Source organism: Camelina sativa, chromosome 9 (genome assembly GCF_030686135.1).
Source record: "Camelina sativa cultivar CO46 ecotype springtype chromosome 9, ASM3068613v1".
NCBI classification, from domain to species: domain Eukaryota; kingdom Viridiplantae; phylum Streptophyta; class Magnoliopsida; order Brassicales; family Brassicaceae; genus Camelina; species Camelina sativa.
Genome location: NC_141888.1, coordinates 609671 through 627753, shown reverse-complemented (window position 1 = coordinate 627753; position 18083 = coordinate 609671). Strand labels below are relative to the sequence as shown.

Genomic DNA, 18083 nt, shown 5'->3' with positions numbered 1-18083 from the left:
AATAAGAAATAAACTTTCTTAATGATAAACGGTCTTGAAGTACTCATCAATGTTGTTTATTTTTCCAAATATTACCACATGACATATATTTATAAAGATTTATCCTCAAAACTTTCAATGATTATATTCGAGCTCAAGAATTTATACTAATAGAAAAAGTTTTAAATTAAAATCCCGCGCTTGCGCGAATACAAATTCTAGTTTTTCATAAAATTTTCTCAAATTATAAAGGGTCGTTAGGAAAAAGAAAAACTAATCACGCCATAGACTAAATCAGCCCAAATAGAATGGAAAAAATTCAATAAACGGGCCCGTATATGGCTTTTATTAGCAGTCAATATCTAAGGCCCGTGTTAGCTAACTCTACAATAATGTCAACTTGAAAATGTACTACTTAATAAACTGATGATAGATAGAGTAGGCATATATACATCTACGTAGGGGTGTTGAATTGTGACATGGAAACTGATATATCATGGTTTTTAACCATGATATAAGGAGTCTTTTAGAGTTTTTTGATGTGTTTTCTAGGATGTTTTTGAGTCTTTACAGGGTTTCTAGGATTTTGGCATGAAATGAGCAAAATAGAGCAATTTGGATTATTTTGGAGCATCAATTCAGAAGAAACGAACTTGGAGTCAGAACAAAAAGACAGCATCGATCGACACTGTTTAGCATCGGTCGACAACAAGTCTAAACTAGGGTTGGGAATCCGAACCAAACCGATTTGTCCGAACCAAACCGAACCGACATTTGGACAAATCGGTTCGGTTATTAATTTGGTTGGTGTCCGATCGGTAAGGAAAATAATAATGTTCGGTTTTATATTCGGTTCGGTTCGGAGAGGGTAAACCGACGGGTAACCGATAAATTAACCCTACCTATATAATCTTATAAACCGGTTTGATTAGTTGTAACCTAATCGAAAAACCTAAAACACCAAAGCTCTCGACGGCTGCGACTGTGAGTGCGATAGAGAGAGTTCTTTGATTTCCTCTTTGATTCTTGCTTTAAACTCAGATCATCCGTGATTCCGTGTTGTTAATCTGCAAGGTAAGTTCTCTGTGAATCTTCTCCAAGTTCTTCTCTATTAAGCGAATCCAAGTTGTTTGACGTTTTGTTGTTTAGGATTCATGATTTGGGTCTTTAAAATTGCGAGACTAGTGTTTGAAAGCATCGTTTATGACTTTATGTCTTTATGAGATATAATTTGTTGTCCGTATATGATTCAAAGTCATGGTTCATACATCATACTTTCATAGTATTATTAGTGTGAAGTTCTTAGTCGAGATAAACACAAGTCTTCTTCATTTATGTAGTTCTTCTTTGTGGTTGTTTGTCTTCTTTGTTTGTGTAGTTTTGTTCTTGTGGTTGTTTGTCTTCTTATTTGTGTAGTTTTGTTCTTGTGGATGTTTGTCTTTGTCGTTTGTATATTTGTTCTTGTGGTTGTTTGTCTTCTTCGTTTGTGTAGTTTTGTTCTTGTGGATGTTTGTCTTTTTCGTTTGGTGTATTTGTTCTTGTGGATGTTTGTCTAATTGTGATTGTGTTTTCTTTGAACAGGTCTGCGATGTCTCACGATTCTGGTCAAGACAACAACGAACCATTTCTACCTGGTGAGATTGATGGAGAAGATGGTCCGTCAGCTGCTTCCGTTAGAGGGAAAAGAAGAAGAACTCAGCGAGAGGATGGACCTCTTCCGTCCCAACCAAGGAAAAAGCTAGGTCATAGAGCTCCGGTGTGGGAGCATTTCGTTCAACAAGTGGATGAGCCTGCACTTGCTAACTGTCGTTATTGTGGTTAAGAGATCGGTTGTGACACAATGATACATGGAACAAGTGCCATGAATAATCACATTAAAAGGTGTAAGTTGTTCAAGATGCACGAAGAGAGTGGTACTCAGAAGGTATTGGCTGGTGATAGCAGTGGTGTAATGACAGCAATCAAGTATGATCAGGGTTTGTTTCGTAGGTCTGTCAACGAGATGATTGTACTCAGTGAACTTCTGTTTGCATTTGTGGAGTCGGAGGGGTTTAGGAGACTTTGCATCAACGTTCTTCCAATGTACACAGTCCACTGCAGGAAGACAGCAACTTCAGATATTTACGGTATCTATCTGAAAGAGAAAGCAGCTTTGAAGGAACTATTTGCTAAGGAAAAGCATAGAGTATCTATGACGACAGATATCAGGGTAGCTCCTACTACTTCTGTTATCTACATGGTCATTACCGCACACTGGATTGATAGAGAATGGAATTTACAGAAGAGGATCATCAGTTTTAAGCCTGTCACAGATCACAAAGGTGAAACGATTGCTGAGCACTTGATTGGCTGTCTAGAAGAATGGGGAATCGAGAAGGTCTTCACAGTAACTGTGGATAATGCAAAGGCGAATGAGAAGGCTCTAAGTGTATTCCGAGGCGCTCTGATGATGAAAGGACCTGATTTCTTAGTTCTCAATGGAGAGTATATTCATATGCGGTGTTGTGCTCACATCTTAAACTTGATAGTGAGGGATGGCTTAGCTAAGGAAAAAACAAGTATAGTGTCTATCAGAAATGCCATTAAGTATGTGAGATCATCTGGAGATAGGCTGAAATCGTTTCTTCTGCGGGTTGAGACAGGGAACGTAGGTCGAGAAAGCTTGTGTCTTGATGTTGCAACCAGGTGGAACTCGACTTATCTAATGCTCACAGCCACAATTAAGTTTAGGGTTGCATTTGAAAAGATGTAGGCTGAAGACAAGCTCTATAACGAGTACTTCATGGAGACTGAAGAGAATGCTGAAGAGAATGCTGAAGGGGATACGGGCGAGAATGGTCGAAAGCGTGTTGGTCCACCTACGTTTGCTGATTGGGAGCAGGTGCAGAGGTTAGTTAAATTCTTGAAGATCTTTTTCAATTGCACTTTGTCCTTCTCGGCTACAAAAACAGTGACCTCTCCTGTTTGTTACAATGAGCTGGTGATCATTGAGAGGAATCTGATCAACCTAAGCATTAATGGTGATTTGCTACTAAAGACTGAAGCTATGATTATGAGGGCAAAGTTTGAAAAGTATTGGGATGGTCTCAACAACATGAATCCGCTAGTAATCATTGCTTCTGTATTTGATCCCAGAAACAAAATGCAGTTTGCTGGTCTTTGCTTTGACAAGCTGTATGGCAAAGACAGTATGGAGAGTACTCATCTAAGATCGTCCATTAAGAGTGTAATGAAGGAGTTGTATGGAGAGTATGTTGTGAAGCTGAGCGGAAGTGAGCCTGGAAACTCAACCAATGGAGGAACCGTAACTGAACCTGTGGTGAAAACCAATGATCTGTTTGATTTGTCAGATGATGATGGTTATGAGAGGATGGATATGTTGTACTCTGAGATGGTTGCTGAAACTTCAAATGAGGAATGTAGCAGTGAGCTTGATATTTACTTATTGGAGAAACCTGTGATAAGAACTCCAGCTGCTTTAGGAATGGACTTTGATATTTTATCTTGGTGGAGGCGTAACAGTTCAAAATTCCCAGTCTTATCCGATGTAGCTAGAGATGTCCTCGCCATTCAAGTTTCATCCGTTGCTTCTGAATCTGCATTCAGCACAAGTGGTCGGATTTTGGACCCTTATCGAAGCTCTATGTCACCACACATGGTTGAGACTTTAGTTTGCACTCAACAATGGCTGAGGAATACCATTTCTGCTGAGAAATTAGCCAGCTTAGTTCAGATGTTTGAGGAATTGCAGTTTTTAGGTAACTCATTTCTCTTTTATTTAAGTTTTTGTGTTGCTCTCTTCAAACCATTCACTAACTGACGATCATTTACATTGTGCAGCTTCACAGAGTGAGGGACACCCATCCGCACATCCATGATCGAGAGATGAACACAAGTAATGATCTTAATTCATCCATCCGCATTTCAGTTTTATTTACAAGGCATATGTATCATTTTTATTGACATAGTTTCTTGTTTTTCTTTGCAGCAGGAGACAAGGAACTGAAGCAAATAATGATCTTAATTCCTAAGGCTTGTCTCTCTTTCTCTCTATACCTTTTGAAAAAACTAATATAACTATTAACTACCTATTTTTTGGCATGGAGTAAAGAATGACAATATACCAAATGCATCCTGGTAAGAGGAAAGGATCATTGGTATTTTGTCAATCCTGATAATCTCTTCTAATTTTTGGCTCCACACATTATTTTTTGAACACTTGTGAATTGTCTCCCAAAGTCTCTCTACTTGAGACGAGACAATGAGGAATCCAACTGTAGGATTGCCTTTTGAACTTGTTGTTTTTTGTAAATTGTCTCCAATAGTCCTATGTATGTGACTAGGATTGACTAATGTTGTTGTTTTTTGTAAGCATAACTTGTATTCTATGATGGTTAATGTCATGAATCTATATGTTAATGTTGGATTTTCTGTGTTGTGTGTTTTGAGTCCATGGTATTTGGGTGACATAGGAACCGAATCCATCGAACCGGAGTAACCGACCTTGTAACCGACCCGAACCGAACTTCTACTTGGTTATATTCGGTAGAGTTATCAATTTTTGGATTAACCGAAAAACCGAAAAACCGAACCGAATTAACCGAATTAACCGAAGTCGCAGCCCTAGTCTAAACCAACGAGAGAGCCAAGTTTTGGAAGTTTTACAAAATTTCCCAAAGTTTTCCATATTTGCAACACAAGTCCCTGACGTGTTTTAGGACATATAAATAGTATTTTTAGGTTTTACAAACCCTAAAGTTTTACTCTACCAAGTTTTTATTTTTCTGCAATCCTGTGAGATTTTGAGAGTTTTTGGGAGAGAGAGATCTGCTTTGTAGAGAAGAATTCTTGAACTCCTTCTTACTCTTTTTAATTTCAATTGCTTATTATTGAGAAAGATGTTTTGTTCTTCATTGATCATGTCTGAGTAGTTTGCTTGTTAGGTTCATGGTTTTCATAGGGTTTTTATGATTTGTTAGATCTGTTTATGTAGGATTCATTATCTTTCTAGATCTTCATCATAGGTTGTTCTTCATATTAATTCTTGACTGATCACCTAGAATTAATAACCTAAGAAAATAAATTGATATGAGAATATAATTGATTTTCCTGATAAAACCTTTTGATGAGCAAAATTATTTCCTGCAAAGAGATTTGATTTAATAATTTTGTGAACAATCTAAACCTGATTTTATTGCTGATTTTTAACCTAATTTTGCAAAGAGATTTGGATTTTCTGGTTTTAAATTTAGGTATTATTTGCAGTGAGAACTGATTTAATTTACAAAAGTATTTAAAATTCTAGATCTGTTCTTAATTGCATGAATCCTAATTTATTGATTGATTTAATATTTCATAATTTTCTTAGAAATTCCCTAGACCTAGCTTTTTAATTATCTGAATTTACAACAGTTTTATTTAATATTTTGCATTGCTTTTATTTTAATTTAAATTAATCTGTTTAGCTTAATTATAAAACTATAATTTATTGTGTAGTTTTAATTCCTTGTGGAATTCAACCCATAAGTACTGCAGTGATCTTTTAATTTGAGAGAATAACTTTATGGTAAATTTGAGCATATCAGAAATTATTGATAATAGGTGGGAAAAGAAATGGCAGCACTCAGAAAATTAATTAGTAATCGCCCCATCACCTAACGACGGAGAAATCTAAGAAAAAAAAATAATCAGTTAATGTCTAAAGGTTGAGAGCAAATATTATCTACAGACATATCAACAAATTCACAAGACTAAACTTTTATCGTATGATTTCCCACAGTAACATTGGGTAATGTAATCGTATCGCCTATACTATATATATCGGCTTATGGTTAGTGTGGGAGGGGAGTATCTAACGATTTGTGAAATTAAAGAATCATTAAAAGTGTCACGACTGAGCCAGCCATAACGAGAACTCATCTATATAAAAAGTCACGTCATTACGTCCTACTAACCATATATAGAAATATCAACCAAGCAAAACATCCGGCCCGACATCCACGATACTATATACGAACCTAAAAATATGTCTACAAAATACAAATACTTTTTGCTAAACAAAGTATCAACATATACTTTTTCAAATTAAATACTTTGATACGTCAACATAACAAAAGGGATCAAAGCCTAACGACACTAGCTACTAAAGCTTTTTGTAAAGTATCCTGACTTAAAGGTTGTAGTGTTTGCAGAAGACACCACATCGGTCCAAAGAGAATATATATATATATATATATATATCTTTATAGCTCCTCAGCCTAATTGCCTCAAAATTAAGTATGACACTTATTTTAATTCTCAAATACAAAACGTCTATGTATTAATAATAAAAGTTTCTTTGTCAATATCATGGTTTTTACTTTCCGTACGCTATCTTCTGTCAAATTAGGAAATTTTGATGACAGCTTTTCATTTTACAAATGATCACTTTCAAGTCAGGTCAACTGATTAGTGAATGTAAGTTGATTTTGCAAAACAATTGTTTTCTCATTTATTTTAATTAAATGATGAAAGCTATAATAGTAAAGATATTACTTTTGGCAGAATTAATAATCTCCATATAACGTTGACTTTAGAGGTACTGAATAAAACAACAGAAATATAATACTCCAATATCGGATTATTTTATTCAAAAAGGAAATTAAAAAACGGCTTGTGAAATGCAATTTTACTATATTTTGTAAAAGAAAATGGCGCATTCCATACAGTAAACGCAATTTTAACTATACCTTTCTATTTATACACGAAAAGAAACTCTCTACTATCATATCATGCTGACTTGCTGAGTATGGAGAGATACTATACGAGTCTACCTACGATCACATAGTTCGATCATATACGTAAGATTCAAGATGGGATTTCAGATATGATATTGGTTCTTCAGTTCCGGATTGGCTCCCAAACTGTGAAAACCATCTATGCAGACAGAACTCAGAGATGGATGTGACGAATTTACTCATTAGACGAATGTTTGTTCTACCTTAGAAAAAGATTTTTCGTATCTCACATGTGAGCAAATATCGGGTTGTTTTCTTTACATTTACTTAAAGAAAAAAGTAATAACTACCGCAAGTGTATACGTAGTTGTTACGTGGAAAGTTGACGACCGTGATTATATTATAGAAACAGTATTGTAAACGGTGACGGCCCACTAGAGTAATGAAGGGACAAAGCCAGCAAAACAAAACGCATTATACCACAACTTGAGCACACACCGTCACAAAAACGCACCGTTTACAAGGATGGATGGATGGTCAACAATGGTGGGAGACTCGATTGGAAACCTCTGCACAACAAAGAGACTTTATCCCTAGAGAGTTTCTTTATAAAAACGAAGTCGTATCAAGAAGGTACGAAGATGAAAAAGACAGAAGGGCAACAACGAGAATATACACATATCTTAAGGACCATAACTGAGAATATACACATATCTTATCTGGTGTTTATGAATTATTCCGTGAAATTTGGGCACTCGAAGATAAGATAAGGTAAGGTATATGGGCTCACATTTTTAGGTATTTCTTTAATCTCCCTTTCCTTCTCTATTCTTTATAATTCCATTATTTTAAAATTATTACAGTGATTAAAAAAAAAACTCATTATTTCTGATTTATAATCCCCTGTCAGATTATTTCAGCAAAAAAAGAGTCCTTTTCAGGATTTCTTTTTTGTCTTATCCAACTTTTATTTATTTATTTTATTTGAGGCAACTTGTTTAACTATTATTTTTAATCCATAATTAAAAGGTGTTTAATTTAAGAGAGTAATCGGCGAAAACTGAAATGAGCTGTTTTGTCTTGAAGCGGATTTATATATAAAAAGCGTGTGTACCCGTTGCTTTTTTTTTATAATTTCAGACCATAATCGTTTGCTGCAGCTTCGTGGAAAATTATTCTCTTTCTTCCAAGATAATAATCTTAAAGGTTTGTCCTTTTTTTTTTCTTTTCATTTCCTTTTCTGGGTAAAATTAGGGTTCTTCCTTGTTGTGAAATATAGCAATTGATCTAGGACTAGGTATTGTGTTACTCAGGATCTGATATTTCTGGGTTTGTCCTCTGGTTTTGATCTAATGATTAAAGTTTGTAAATTGGATCTAGGGATTTAGCTGAAAGCCTGAAATAACGTTTTTTAAAAAAAAACTTTTGTTTGTTCTAAAGAAGATTTTTTAAAATGTTGTTGGGAGCAGTGAAATAAGATCAATAACTATGTTGGAGAAAGAGTTTTTCACGGAGTATGGTGAAGCAAGCCAATATCAGATCCAAGAAGTTGTGGGCAAAGGAAGCTACGGAGTTGTTGCTTCTGCGGAATGTCCTCACACGGGAGGCAAAGTTGCCATCAAGAAGATGACCAATGTCTTTGAACATGTCTCAGACGCTATCCGTATCCTCAGAGAGATCAAGCTTCTCAGGCTTCTTCGTCATCCTGATATCGTCGAGATCAAACATATCATGCTCCCTCCTTGCCGCAAGGAATTCAAAGATATCTATGTTGTTTTTGAGTTGATGGAGTCTGATCTTCACCACGTTCTTAAGGTAAATGACGACCTCACTCCTCAGCATCATCAATTCTTCTTGTACCAACTTCTTCGTGGCTTAAAATTCATGCACTCAGGTAAGGTTTCTTTGTTCCCTCTCTCTCTCTCTTTTCACTGTGTTCTCTCTTTTTTTTTTACATTTTCATCTGAAATTTTTGTGGTTATACTTTGGATCATAATCTTCTGCTGGCTCCCTTTGTTGTTTTTTGTGACTTATATAGCGCATGTGTTCCATAGAGATTTGAAGCCTAAGAACATCCTCGCTAATGCTGATTGCAAAATCAAGATCTGTGATTTAGGACTTGCTCGTGTCTCCTTCACTGATTCCCCTTCTGCTGTTTTCTGGACTGTATGTGTATCTTTCTATCTCTTTCAGAGTTAGTTAGTTCCAATTCATATGTTCTTGAAATATGCTAAATATACTAAGTTTGAGTTTTTTGTTCTGTAACTGAGAGGTATGTGTGTTGTTGTAACGCAATACTTTCGCTAAGTAACCAATCTTGTCATTTGCTTTTGTAAGGACTACGTTGCTACAAGATGGTACCGTGCGCCAGAGCTCTGTGGTTCCTTCTACTCTAACGTAAAATTCTGAAATCCTTATCTCTTGTTGCGTTTACATATAATGTGATGTGTGAGCTTATGGAATTGGTATGTTTGTGCAGTACACTCCGGCGATTGACATGTGGAGCGTTGGCTGCATATTTGCCGAGATGCTAACTGGAAAACCCTTGTTTCCTGGCAAAAACGTGGTGCACCAGCTAGAACTCGTCACTGATCTGCTTGGAACGCCGTCGCCGATAACTCTATCCAGGGTTTGTTTTGTTTTTATTTTTCCCGGAAGCTAACTAAAGTCCCAATACAGAGGCTTCTCTCTCCCAGATAGACTTGCTTTGGATGCAAGTGTGTTTTTTTTAGCTTTGTGTGTCATCAAGTTGTTTGTAATGAATCTGTAGATTCGGAATGAGAAGGCTAGAAAGTATTTGGGTAACATGAGGAGAAAGGATCCTGTTCCTTTCACCCATAAATTCCCCAATATCGATCCTGTGGCGCTGAAGTTGCTTCAGCGTTTGATCGCCTTTGACCCAAAGGACCGTCCCTCTGCAGAAGAGGTAACCAGGAAAACACACTGAAATGTTTTTTTTTTTTTTTTTCTCGTGCACTTTTTACATTCATTTTCATGATTCTCTTTTGGTTTCTTCTTTCCTCAGGCATTGGCTGATCCGTATTTTCAAGGATTGGCAAATGTAGACTACGAACCCTCGAGGCAACCTATCTCGAAACTCGAGTTTGAGTTCGAAAGGAGGAAATTGACTCGGGATGATGTGAGGGAGCTCATGTACCGAGAGGTAAATAAAAAATAACCGTCAAGGATATATATATGCTTAAGAGACTGAAGAAAAATTATTTGAGTTTTAGGAATCTCTCAAAACTCTTTTTTGTTCTCTTTGTGTTTGTATGAGACAGATTTTGGAGTATCATCCACAGATGTTGCAAGAGTATTTACAAGGAGAAGAGAACGTCAACTCTCATTTTTTATACCCGAGGTTTGACCCAATTTCTTAATAAATAAGCTTGGCTCTTCATAGAAAAGAAATTGTGTCTGATCTTTGTAAATCATTCTTGACGTCCAGCGGGGTTGATCAGTTCAAACAAGAGTTTGCCCGACTCGCAGAACACGAAGACGATGAAGAGGAGCATAACTCTCCACCACATCAGAGAAAGTACACGTCACTCCCTAGGTTAGTTGTTAGTTACTTCTTGAAACTGAACAACTAGGAGTTTAAGCGAATCAGGCTATTTATAACCTGTTTGGGGTTGGTTGCAGAGAACGGGTGTGCTCATCAGAAGACGAAGGTTCTGATTCGGTTCATACCCAAACGTCTTCGTCATTAGTGGTGGTTACACCTCCACAGACTCCAAACACAGCAACTGGGTTATCGTCACAGAAGACAACAAAAGTAGACAAAGCAGGAGCAACTCCGGTTAAACGGTCTGCATGTCTAATGAGGAGTGATAGTATCTGTGCATCGAGATGTGTGGGTGTCTCCTCTGCAGTTTCTTAGTCAAAAAAAAAAAAAAAAAAAAAATTGATACTCAAGTTGTTTAGCAGCAAACCATTGATTGTGTTCTGCCTATTCTGTATGATGATGTTGTCTCTCTGAGTTTTCATGTAACTCTCTTCTTCTTCTTCTTCTTCGTCTTCATTGCTCTCTAGCAGTCTCTCTTGTTCTCTGTTATATTGGAATCTCTCTATGTAATGGTTTCTCTTGGAACTTGAAAATTCACCATATTTGTTTACCCTTTAGAACCATATTTTTATTACAGTCCACCTATTCTGTCATCTGCTTATAACCAGTTCTTAGATAAAGAATCAAAATCTAATCTATTCAAAATCTGTTACATATCTTATACACTTAAAAGTTAATCTAGGTTAAACTAGAATACTCCAAATCAACAATGGTCTTGCAATTTCCAACTCACTGGAATTAGTTAAAGAATCCAACAAGTGTGGATAAGAGAAAATGCTAGTATAATTTTCATAAGACATGATTACGAGTCTTCTTCATAATTATCCCATTTATATTAACAATTTCCAAACTTGATTATGAGTTTTGATGAATCAATCAGAATAAACCATAAAATTGGCCATACATGATGGAAGACTCAAGTTATAACTTAGTTGTTAAATACAATACAGTAAGCAATCTAATTGAAGATTTAAGACAAAATTAAACCCTCTAGTCCCTTCTTCCCCACTCTATTTCTCTCAAAAGGCTCGAAGCTGTCCAAAGACTCCAACTTTAACTCGATTCGTGCTCAGGAACTTAGGAATTTGAAGTCCTTTTTTTCCAGCGAAGTCGAGCCATAATACCCAATTCTAATCCTTTGTTTGCTCAATCCAAATTTATCGCTCGATTTTGATTTGTCTGTAATTAGCCTCACAAACCCTTTCGGAAATCATTTAGGAAAGCCATGTTTTGATCTACAATGGCGGCAGTGACTTTATCCATGGTGCAACCCTGTGGCATGGTACTCTCTCGCTCGCTCTTGTATTTAGGATTGTGCTTCTTAGGAGAACGTATCTCTCAATGTCTTTATTTTTTAATTTTTTTTTGGAAAATTGTCTTCAGTGTTGTGCTGGTAGAAGATTGCGTAGTGTGATTGTAATCCAAGCTCAGAGAGGAAACTGGAATCGAATGAGGTACTCTCCTCTCTCTCTCTCTTGTCACACTAACTCATCATTTTCTCTTGAGTTTATTTCTCTTCCTTTTGTTGTTCTTCTGAATCAAGCTGGTGGTTCTGTAGGTTGAGTGAGTTCTTCTTCTCCAAAGTTTGGAACATATCTTATCGTTCAAAGCATAAATTTTCTGACAATATTCTCGAACAAGTTGAGAAGTATGCCACTGCTCGGCTCGAAAACCAGTCCAAGCTGATTACCAAGGTTCAAATCCAAGTTTTGTTCGTTTCTTTATTGGTGTGTTCATTCATGTCTCTCTATGCGTTTCAGATTGTTGTGGTTTACTTACCCTGTTGCGCAGGTTGCAGCTTTGATGGAGTATGATAATGTTGATGATTTTATTGATAAGAAATCTGATGACCAAGTTAAGAAAGATCTTGTATTGGCGTGTAAGAGATTCCCTTCTATCATCCTTGGTGATTCTCGTCCGGTGGAATTATACGGCTATACCAAATCGTCTGATGAACCAAGGGGTATTCTTCCCACTCCTATGCATGGAGGATGGTTTGATCCAGACAATCTTTCCAGAACATTATCTTCCTTCTGTCCAGAGATTCAGAATGTTGATTCTTCCAATCCTAGAGAAGAAATTTCAGATGGTTCTTTTTTTACTAGCAAACCTGCAGTGTCTGAAGTTGAAACAACATCTGATGATTCTGCCGCTCAGCTATTCCTTGGTACCAGTATAGGATCTATGCCTGGGTTAAGTAAGAGGCACAGTAATCAGCTAGATACCTGCGGCTTTCACACGGTAGGCATTTGAAAATTTTGAATACAAAGAAATAACGTAATTCTCTTGATGGAAGTCTTAAACCGAGTTTTCAAACTCTCTATCAATGCAGATGAAGAAGCTATTGCATCATTTTCCTCGAACCTATGCAGATTTGCAGAATGCACAGGTTGATATTGAGGATGGACAGTACTTGATATTTGTTGGCAAAGTCTTGTCTTCCAAGTGAGTATCTCTTTCTGAAATCATTCTAAAATTTTATCTCAAACGTACAAAAAGAAATCTTCTCTATATTACCACTGGTTTTCTGATGATAATTTCTCAAATTAGCAACTTCATGTATTGCCTATGCCTTTTTTTTGTGTTGAGCCGCATCTACACGTTTTTGAAATTCAAATTTGACTTCTGTGCGGTTCAATGTGCAGGGGAGTTAGAGCTAGCTCTTCATTTTCATTTCTCGAGGTTATTGTCAGCTGTGAAATCTCAGACAGGGACAGAACTCCGGAGAATCTGAGTTGTAATGATGAAGACAAAGCAAGAAAATCAATTTTTTTGCATCTGAAGAAGTTTTTTAGGGGGACTCGCTTTACCTGGCAACCCTTTCTTAATGCTATTCAAGAGAAACATAAAGTCGGGGACCTTGTATGCGTTAGTGGGAAGGTAATTTCGGTTCTTCCCTCAAAGTTTTCATGTATTTCTATCTCTTGCTTAGGTAGTTTACTTGTTCGCATCAGACTGCCTCATTAGTATTTCACTCTTTTTTCGAATACAAATTTTAAAGCTTGGACTTATTTTAGCACGATAAAAGATCTTTAAAGCATCAGATTTACGTACGAAAGTTTTTGGCAACTGTACTGATTCAAGAATCTGTTGATAATCTCTTCTACATCTAGGTAAAGTCATTACGTGCAGACAATCATTTTGAAATGAGGGAATACAATATTGATGTTCTCAAAGATGACGAAGAATCATCTCTTCGAGCCCAGGGGAGACCATATCCTATATACCCTTCAAAAGGAGGGTTGAACCCAAAGTTCCTTAGCGATGTCATCTCCAGGTTTTGTTTCATTATCTAAAATTGAAAAGTCATTGAGACAGCAGTTCTGAAATGCCATTATCAGGGAATTGTTGAAATTTTGAGTAATAGCCTCACCTTAAACCTGATTGAGTGTTTCAAGACTGGCCTGAGTATAAGAATTGTTCTTCATATGTCATAAAATTACCAACTTCATAATTAGATATATCGATGATTAGTCCGCTTTTTTATCACACCTCACCCACTTTTTCTCTCTTAGGGCTCTGCGGATCCTTCCCGCCAATATGGATCCAATTCCTAAGGAAATCACTACAATTTTTGGCCTACCATCTCTTAATGATGTAAGTCTTGCTTCTTTGTTGAAGCATTGCTCTTTGATTAACTTCTTCTTTAATCGGCAGCAAAATAATATGTCCTCAATTGCTTATCATCCCAAGTTTTTCCCTTGCTGTTAATGTAGGCGTACGTTGGTATTCACGAGCCCAAGACTTTAGATGAGGCTGATTTAGCTCGCAAAAGGCTTATATTCGACGAGTTCTTTTACCTACAGGTAGTTAGCGACTTGAATTGTCTTCTCAGAAGCAGAATTCTTTTTCTTAATCTGTTAGTGAAAATGTAAGTAGTCTGCTGAATTTTGTTTTCATACAGTTAGCACGCTTGTACCAAATGCTACAAGGCCTTGGCACAAAAATAGAGAAAGATGTATTGCTGGAAAAGTTTAGAAAGCCAGTGCTTAATTCCGTTTATATTGAAGAATGGTCCACTCTCACCAAGAGTTTTCTGAAGGCTCTACCATATTCCCTTACTCCTAGCCAACTAAGTGCTGTCTCAGAAATTATATGGGATCTAAAGCGCCCGGTTCCAATGAATCGGCTGCTGCAGGTACCTTTGTCAGCTGATCTGGCTGGTGTTTCTTTTTTTCTCGGTTATAGTTTAGTTCCTTTTTTTGTAGGCTTATTAGCCAATCTTACCAGACTATCAGAATCAGATTTAACTGTTGTGTCTCATTTGTTTATTTTTAACCAAAAGTGTTTTAATAGATCTGGTTTATCTTTTAGGGTGATGTTGGATGTGGCAAAACAGTTGTCGCTTTCTTAGCGTGCATGGAGGTCATAGGATCTGGTTACCAGGTTGGTTGATTAAATTTATCTACGACCTTCTGAAATTTCACCATGTGTAGTTAATTTCTCAATAAATCTTCTGATATACGTCATTGACTCATTCCTTGTATGTAGTTGAATTTGTAATTTGAGTTACCTTTTCTCATATGTAGGCAGCTTTCATGGCTCCCACAGAATTACTTGCCATCCAGCATTATGAACAGTGCCGTGATCTATTAGAGAATATGGAGGGAATAACATCAAAGCCAACAATTGGGTTGCTCACAGGTTCAACTCCGGCAAAGCAGTCACGTATGATCCGGCAGGCAAGTCATGCAGTTAATATGTCTTTTTAAATCATAGTACAATAAGTTTGCATTCCTTATAGCTTACAACTGATGACAGGATCTTCAAAGTGGAGCTATATCGTTTATAATTGGAACTCACAGTCTGATAGCTGAAAAGATAGAGTACTCTGCATTACGTATTGCCGTAGTTGACGAGCAGCAACGGTTTGGTGTAATCCAGAGAGGAAAGTTTAACAGCAAGGTCAGGTTCCTAAAATATTTTTGATCTATCGGATAATTGCGTTATTCACTCTAGTTGAAGTAATGATTCATGGTGATTTATTTGATTGGTGACCTGAAATGAATTGCTCTTGTACTTTCATTCTTCTTATCGATGTAAGCATATAATTCGTTAACTGAAGTGTATTGTAATGTGACTTCTGCAGTTATATGGGACATCTATGATATCAAAAAGTGACTCATCTGACTCTGATGATACTTCCAAAACCGATCTCAGTATGGCTCCTCATGTTCTTGCCATGTCAGCCACCCCTATCCCGAGATCACTTGCCTTAGCTTTGTACGGAGATATTTCTTTGACCCAAGTATGTAACTTGTTTCCATTTTAATTCAGCAGGTAGAAGAAACACACTTGTGCCATATGTTAAATGTCTATAAGCATTTTAAATGAGTGCAACTCTCTGTTTCTTCAGATTACTGGTATGCCACTTGGAAGAATACCAGTTGAGACGCACATTTTCGAGGGAAATGAGAGTGGCATCAAGGAAGTCTACTCAGTAATGCCTATGACAATAACTACAATTATTTTCTTGACTCTCTCATCATAGAAACAATAAATTCAAGACAATGCTTTTGATTTTTAAAATTGCAACAGTGGATGATATCTAAACATGTCATATATCCATTGACAGATGATGCTGGAAGACCTGAAGTCTGGAGGGAGAGTGTACCTTGTGTACCCTGTTATTGATCAATCAGAGCAACTGCCACAGCTCCGTGCTGCCTCTGCGGAGCTCGAAATAATAACCAAAAAATTTCCAACGTACAACTGCGGACTGTTACACGGAAGGATGAAGAGTGACAGCAAAGAAGAGGCTCTAAATAAATTCAGAAGTGGAGAAACACAGATACTTCTCTCGACCCAGGTGATAGAGATAGGTGTTGATGTTCCAGACGCATCAATGATGGTTGTCATGAATGCTGAGAGATTTGGAATCGCTCAGTTACACCAACTCAGAGGACGTGTTGGGCGTGGAACCAGAAAATCGAAATGCTTATTAGTTGGGTCAACCCCCAATAGCCTTAAACGGTTGAATATGTTGGGGAAATCGTCAGATGGGTTTTACTTGGCAAATATAGACCTTCTTCTACGTGGACCTGGTGATTTGCTTGGGAAGAAACAATCTGGGCACTTACCAGAGTTCCCGCTCGCTAGACTAGAAATAGACGGCAATATGTTGCAGGAAGCCCACATCGCCGCTTTGGTAAAACATTGATTCCCCAATTGCATTACAGTGAAATGATATACTTCAAATGTCACTAATATTCATATTTTTCCTTTTATACTCTGTTTTCACAGAACGTTCTAGGAGATTCTCATGACCTGGAGAAATTTCCAGCGCTAAAAGCTGAGCTTAGCATGAGACAGCCACTTTGTCTTCTGGGCGACTAAAAAGGTTGCACAAGCTACAGTGTACATACATAGTACATACTTGGTATGTCCTTTTGGTTATTTTGGTACTATGACATGTTGTAGTAGACTAGTAGTAGTAGTGGTAATATAGTCTTTGGGTGTCAATTTCAGATTAAGCATAACGAGCATAGATCAAACATGTTTTGGTGTCATATAAGCTTTATATTTTGTGTCCAACAAGAGACCCATTCATGTGAAAAAAAAAAAAGAAGAATACTTGACTTGGAGTTTGATGCCTCTGAATAGGACGTCAACTAATGGGATCTGTAAAAGTGAAAAATAAGTGGTGGCTTTATGCTTGCTATGTTTTTATTTGAAGAGTTTTGTGGAGTGTGAAGTAATATAGAAAGTGGTAATAGGAATGAGAAATGGTGTGAGTGACACACAGGAGTCTTTTGGGGGTTAGCAACCAACCAATGAGGGAGATTCACGGGGAGAGGAGAGACAAAGAGACAAGTGGTGACCCACAAAATGTTTCCTACCCAATCATCAAACGATAGGACCCACTAACCTCCTTGTCTCCTCCTTTGTCCTTCACTTCCCATATTGAAACTTGAAGTGTTGGCAACTTGTTTCACATCTTATTGACACTGCTTGTGCCTAAATCATTCTGCGTCTTCTTTGTCTGCATCTTTTAACACTTGCAAACTTTTTCATCACTCCGTTGTACTAGCTTTTACTAAATCTAAACTGTATGTATCGAGTCTATTAGGGATTTAACATGTTTCGGCAATAGATCATCATCGGTTGAGATAGAAGTATAGAACCATACAAAATAATATTCACATATTTCTTGGTGTCTGTTTGTATGGATATTATTGTAGGTATAATTGGTGCCGGTCGGCAAATATTTTGATGATGACTAATGGTATTTTTGATATAGTATATGATAAAACTAGCATGGGAGGTGGTGGTGGGTTGAAAAAGACAATCATGATAAGACAATTCTCATGTTTAATTTGAACACTACAAAGACCAAAAGTTCTCACACATAACTATGCCGGCTTTTTAAATCCTTGTTTTGATAACAATAGTTTTTGTTTAACAATCCCTTATCTCTCTTCTCTCTTATGTACTTTGCATTAATTAATGTGTTTGGGTTAATAAATTGAAACCTTATGAGTAGCAAAAGTAGACGAAACAGGCACAAGGGTTTGGATCCAAAGAGTAGAAGAAAAATGATTAAGAGACAAGACAGAAACCTTTTTTTTGTTTTTATTGACTTTAGAAGATAGTGATGTCGGAAGATAAATCTATGTACGTCCCTAGACGAATGATTTGCTCATCGGAAGCTACAAAAAGCTGTTTGTACAAATTGGGGATCCTCTTTTCGTTTTCTATAATATCTTATCGTATGCGCTCTCCTTCTATGACAGTAATAATTGAAGCTTTAAAATCCACACCAGTTGAATACTTTCAAGTTTCAACGGTTGAAACTTGAAAGAGAGTGGTCACTGTGGTACTGC

General features: G+C 36.9%; 2 protein-coding genes across 7 annotated transcripts; both read left to right on the top strand.

Moving 5' to 3' along the window:
• The first annotated feature begins 7458 nt into the window (after positions 1-7458).
• Positions 7459-10813, top strand: MPK17 (MAP kinase 17). 2 transcript variants are annotated; one of them, XM_010426611.3, is made up of 10 exons: positions 7459-7901; positions 8165-8589; positions 8734-8861; positions 9033-9092; positions 9175-9324; positions 9466-9621; positions 9721-9858; positions 9977-10056; positions 10144-10251; positions 10338-10813. In XM_010426611.3, the coding sequence occupies exons 2-10, from the start codon at positions 8184-8186 to the stop codon at positions 10573-10575; spliced, it is 1464 nt and encodes a 487-aa protein (XP_010424913.1). In that variant the 5' UTR covers positions 7459-7901; positions 8165-8183; the 3' UTR covers positions 10576-10813. The 2 variants fall into 2 exon arrangements, with proteins under 2 accessions (XP_010424913.1, XP_087320389.1); XM_087464263.1 differs by having other exon boundaries at positions 7523-7901; positions 8165-8510.
• A 275-nt stretch (positions 10814-11088) lies between these two features.
• LOC104714868 (DEAD/DEAH box RNA helicase family protein) lies at positions 11089-17502 on the top strand. 5 transcript variants are annotated; one of them, XM_087464262.1, is made up of 18 exons: positions 11089-11542; positions 11644-11714; positions 11819-11954; positions 12052-12501; positions 12593-12705; positions 12906-13140; positions 13374-13537; positions 13776-13857; positions 13977-14066; positions 14165-14398; positions 14575-14646; positions 14790-14942; positions 15022-15165; positions 15350-15508; positions 15617-15700; positions 15836-16408; positions 16504-16639; positions 17006-17502. In XM_087464262.1, the coding sequence occupies exons 1-17, from the start codon at positions 11501-11503 to the stop codon at positions 16594-16596; spliced, it is 2895 nt and encodes a 964-aa protein (XP_087320388.1). In that variant the 5' UTR covers positions 11089-11500; the 3' UTR covers positions 16597-16639; positions 17006-17502. The 5 variants fall into 5 exon arrangements, with proteins under 5 accessions (XP_087320388.1, XP_087320387.1, XP_087320386.1 ...); XM_087464261.1 differs by having other exon boundaries at positions 16977-17502; XM_087464260.1 differs by having other exon boundaries at positions 16864-17502.
• The last annotated feature ends 581 nt before the right edge of the window (positions 17503-18083 follow it).

Coding starts and splice junctions, on each gene's coding strand:
- MPK17 (XM_010426611.3), top strand. CDS start 8,184: ATGTTGGAGAAAGAGTTTTTCACGGAGTATGGTGAAGCAAGCCAATAT. Junction 9,093..9,174: donor GTGGTTCCTTCTACTCTAAC/GTAAAATTCTGA, acceptor ATGTTTGTGCAG/TACACTCCGGCGATTGACAT. Junction 10,057..10,143: donor TCTCATTTTTTATACCCGAG/GTTTGACCCAAT, acceptor CTTGACGTCCAG/CGGGGTTGATCAGTTCAAAC.
- LOC104714868 (XM_087464262.1), top strand. CDS start 11,501: ATGGCGGCAGTGACTTTATCCATGGTGCAACCCTGTGGCATG. Junction 14,647..14,789: donor TCATAGGATCTGGTTACCAG/GTTGGTTGATTA, acceptor TCTCATATGTAG/GCAGCTTTCATGGCTCCCAC. Junction 14,943..15,021: donor AGTCACGTATGATCCGGCAG/GCAAGTCATGCA, acceptor AACTGATGACAG/GATCTTCAAAGTGGAGCTAT.